Raw genomic sequence first — 3,490 nt, 5'->3', positions numbered from 1 at the left:
TTTAGTGCTGGTCCAGCCATTTCTTCCCCTTTACACTAAACACCCCTGGAGAATTAGCTCTGTCCTGTGAGCACATGTTAACAAGTAGAGTTTGCCTTTTGATTTCTGCCATCATTTCAGCATCCTGCTTATAGCTTCTGTTCTAAATGCTGAATGTCAGGAAAAAAGTAATGGAGTTGTTATTTATTATTTTTACAATTTATTTTATAAAATCTGTAAAGCTATTTTAGTGTTTTACTTTTTCAGGATGTTGGTTCACCATAGCTTTGCGTATTCATGTGTGGGTAGCAATATCCTAGTCCTGGATATTCACCTTAGACAACTTTGCAGACCTTTGCTAGAAGCAGCTTTTGCTAACAAACTCAGTACATCTTGCAATATCAAGAGTTAAACAGCAGTTTCTAAGCACTGCAAAATTTGTGTGTGTGCATGAGCCTTAGCATAAATGTAAAGCTGCATAATAGTGTAATGAAGTTGTGTTAATTTAGTGAAATGTTAAATGTTACTAAGTGGTCATATGCTTAGATTGAAAATCCCCATGCAATCTTTTTTTCCTGTACAAGGCGTGATATGTAAATAACTAGTGCTTAGGCTGAAATTGAAGTACGCACTTGTTGTTTTGCTCAGAGCTTCTTGCAATGACGAATCCTCTACTCAATAAATAATTGTAGAAGTGCTGGTTGAAAGGGGCCTCTGGAGAGCATCTAGTCCGGTCTCCTGCTTGAAGCAGGACTGTTGCTAATGCAAAATCAGGGCAGCCATGGCTTTGTTTAGCTGACTCTTAAAAGCCTCCATAGATGGAGACTTCAAAGCCTCTCTGGGCAGGTTCTGCTAGTGCTGTACTAGCCTCTTTGTGATTTTTTTTTCCCCCTAATGTCCACCCTGAACCTCCCAAGCCACAATCTGTGACCATTTCCCCCTGAACACTCTTCCACTGAGAACTGTGCAGATGTTTTCTTAACTCTCCTTCAGGCAGTTGTAAGGCTGCTGCTGGATGCTGCCTTAGCCTAAACAGTCGCAGTGCTCTTAGCCTGTACTCCCAGGTGATGCAACAGGGTGGCAAGCATATCCTTTATAGAGGAAAGTCTCCAGAATAATGCAGAGTGGCTCATGAGCGGTAAGATGCACTGTTCAGACCTCCACCCCAACGTACCTTCTCGGGAAAGGGAACAAGTGGAGAACACCACTGCTGGGACCGGTGGTAGCCTTGTGTCACACACAGGGGTACCATGGCTGTCTGGAGGGTTGGTTGGAGGTTTGACTATGATGGGTGTAGATTCACAGGAGATAATTAGTATGGATAACTGAAAGGTGGTAACTGTCACTGTCTCATCTGGTATTCATGATGTTCATAACTGTACCTGCTGTAATCAGAGTCAGTGAAAAGAAACCTGGCAGCGCAGCTGCTTTGAGACTATGTGTGCTTGGTACCTCTTGAAGAAATAAACTGCTAGGCAAAGCTGTCTCGCAATGTACCTGTTACAAAGGATTGCATTTCCTCTGCTTTTACCCCTCTGCAGCGTTCCAACCCCCATGCTGCCTACCCCAACCCTGGACCAAGCACATCACAGCCACAGAGCAGCATGGGATATTCAGCTACCTCCCAGCAGCCACCACAGTACTCGCATCAGACACATCGGTACTGAGCTGCATCCCAATAACGTCAATGCACTGTTGCTAATGCTGCAGGACCGGCCGCGCAGCTGCCTGCCTGGAACCTGGCTTGGGCCATGAGAATGTACTGTACAACCACACCTCCAACCTGTCCGATTGCCACGATCCACCCCCTTCCACTGAGCGGAGTAGTGGCTCCCAAATTGTACCTGTTTTTGGGGTTAGACTTGAAAAGAAAGTGCTAGCACAGTTTGTGTTGTGGATGTGCTACTTCCATAGTTTACTTGACATGGTTCAGACTGACTGATGCTTTTTTTTTTCCTTTTTCCAGTGACAGTCTGTAGCAGTTGAAGCTGTGAAATGTGCTAGGGGCAAGCATTTTTGTTGTTGTATGTGGTGAATTCTCTTGATGTAACAACTTTATCTGACCAATAGTACACAACATCTTTGAACTGGTACTTGAAGCATACAGTATATGTTACCATGGCAAAAAAGCAAACTAACCGTGACTCTGATTGAAACAGTTTTGATAGATGTTTATTTTTAGTGACTTTTGTGGGTTGGTTCATTTTCCACCTAAATCAATGTTTTATGACCGACACGATTGCTACGATAAGATTTTTTTTAACAACATGAAAATGTTTGCATTTTTTCCAGCAATTAAAAATGTCCCAAAGATTAATTTCCAACATAAGTTTTTGGTTTTGTTTTTAAATCTATGACTTGACTGGTATTAAAGCTGCTATTTGATAGTAAAATAAGTATGTTGTCATTGATATAAACTGGTTTGGTTCAGCAAACAAACTAAAATGATTGTCATAGACAGTGTTTTATTTTTTTCCTGTTGGTGTTAATGATTTGTGAGCATGCTTTGGGATTAAAAAAGCATGAACGATATTTCCTGCAAAGGTGCGGCATCCATTCAGATATTTCATCATGATTTTTGAGAACCAGCTTGGTGTAGTGGATTTTAAATTTTCTTCAGTTAATTATTTTTTTTAAATGTTCGCACGTTGTTTAGGGGTGCCATTCCTACAGCAGAGGATCAAGGTGTTAGGAGAGCCTTAGAAATTATGAGGAAAACTTACATACAATGTACTGTATCAAACTATTTTACATGAATGATGCAAGTATTCTGAATAAAAAAAAAAAATCAAACATTGTTAAAACAAGGTGTTATGTAATAAATTTATTTTTCATAAATCTGCATATGACACTTGGCTGTATTCCTTTTTATCAACGACAACACCCTGCTCCCCTATTGTATATCTATATCAGGTTGTGTCTTGAGAAACAGTATCCAGCAGGGAATTTTCTGCAAGTGGGCAGGCTTCTATTAACTGCTGAGAAGGAATTTTTTTTTTTTTAAAGCAGATAAAAAATACAGTGCCTTTGTAAAATGTCATTAGTCCTGTTGCATACGTGTAGCTACGCAGCTGGAGATACACTGAACGTGGGTTTATTACTAGCTACATTTCATAGATCAGACAGCTCCTCTTCATCTACAAAATCTAGACGTTCCTGTCTGAATAGTTCTTAGAGGGTTTCTGTAACTCGTTCTTATTTCTTTATCTAATACCACACCATGATTTTATGACATAAATATATGCAATATATGCAGGATTTTCTTCTGCAAGTGCTTCATGTAGTGTGAATATCAACTAGTATGATCCATTCAAATGCACTGAGCTGCTGATTAGGGGCCAAAGAAAAAACAAATTGGTAACCAGCCTGAAGTGCAAACGATGTTTGAGGTGACGATGAAATTATCTGAGTGGAGTAGGGGTTTAAGTCCGTGAAAGACTTAAAACTAAATAAAAAACGTGAGTGCAGTTTATGCTGCTTTAGTAATACTGTGCGATACTTTCTTCGTTTT

The 3,490-nt window shown here is 40.1% G+C and overlaps 1 protein-coding gene across 1 annotated transcript in view; it reads left to right on the top strand.

Annotated features, from left to right (window-relative positions):
- CDK8 (cyclin-dependent kinase 8) overlaps window positions 1-2,823 on the top strand; it is a gene marked incomplete at its 5' end in the record, with an annotated part of 44,064 nt that extends 41,241 nt beyond the window's left edge. Inside the window, one exon of the mRNA XM_010087639.1 lies at window positions 1,521-2,823. Within this exon, the coding sequence (XP_010085941.1) occupies window positions 1,521-1,646 (126 nt within the window). The remainder of the gene's footprint in view (window positions 1-1,520) is intronic.
- Between the last annotated feature and the right edge of the window lie 667 nt (window positions 2,824-3,490).

This window comes from Pterocles gutturalis, unplaced genomic scaffold, assembly GCF_000699245.1.
Source record: "Pterocles gutturalis isolate BGI_N339 unplaced genomic scaffold, ASM69924v1 scaffold13886, whole genome shotgun sequence".
Classification (NCBI taxonomy): Eukaryota; Metazoa; Chordata; class Aves; order Pterocliformes; family Pteroclidae; genus Pterocles; species Pterocles gutturalis.
Note: the sequence above shows the minus strand (reverse complement) of the source record. Positions and strands in the feature narration are given on the sequence as shown.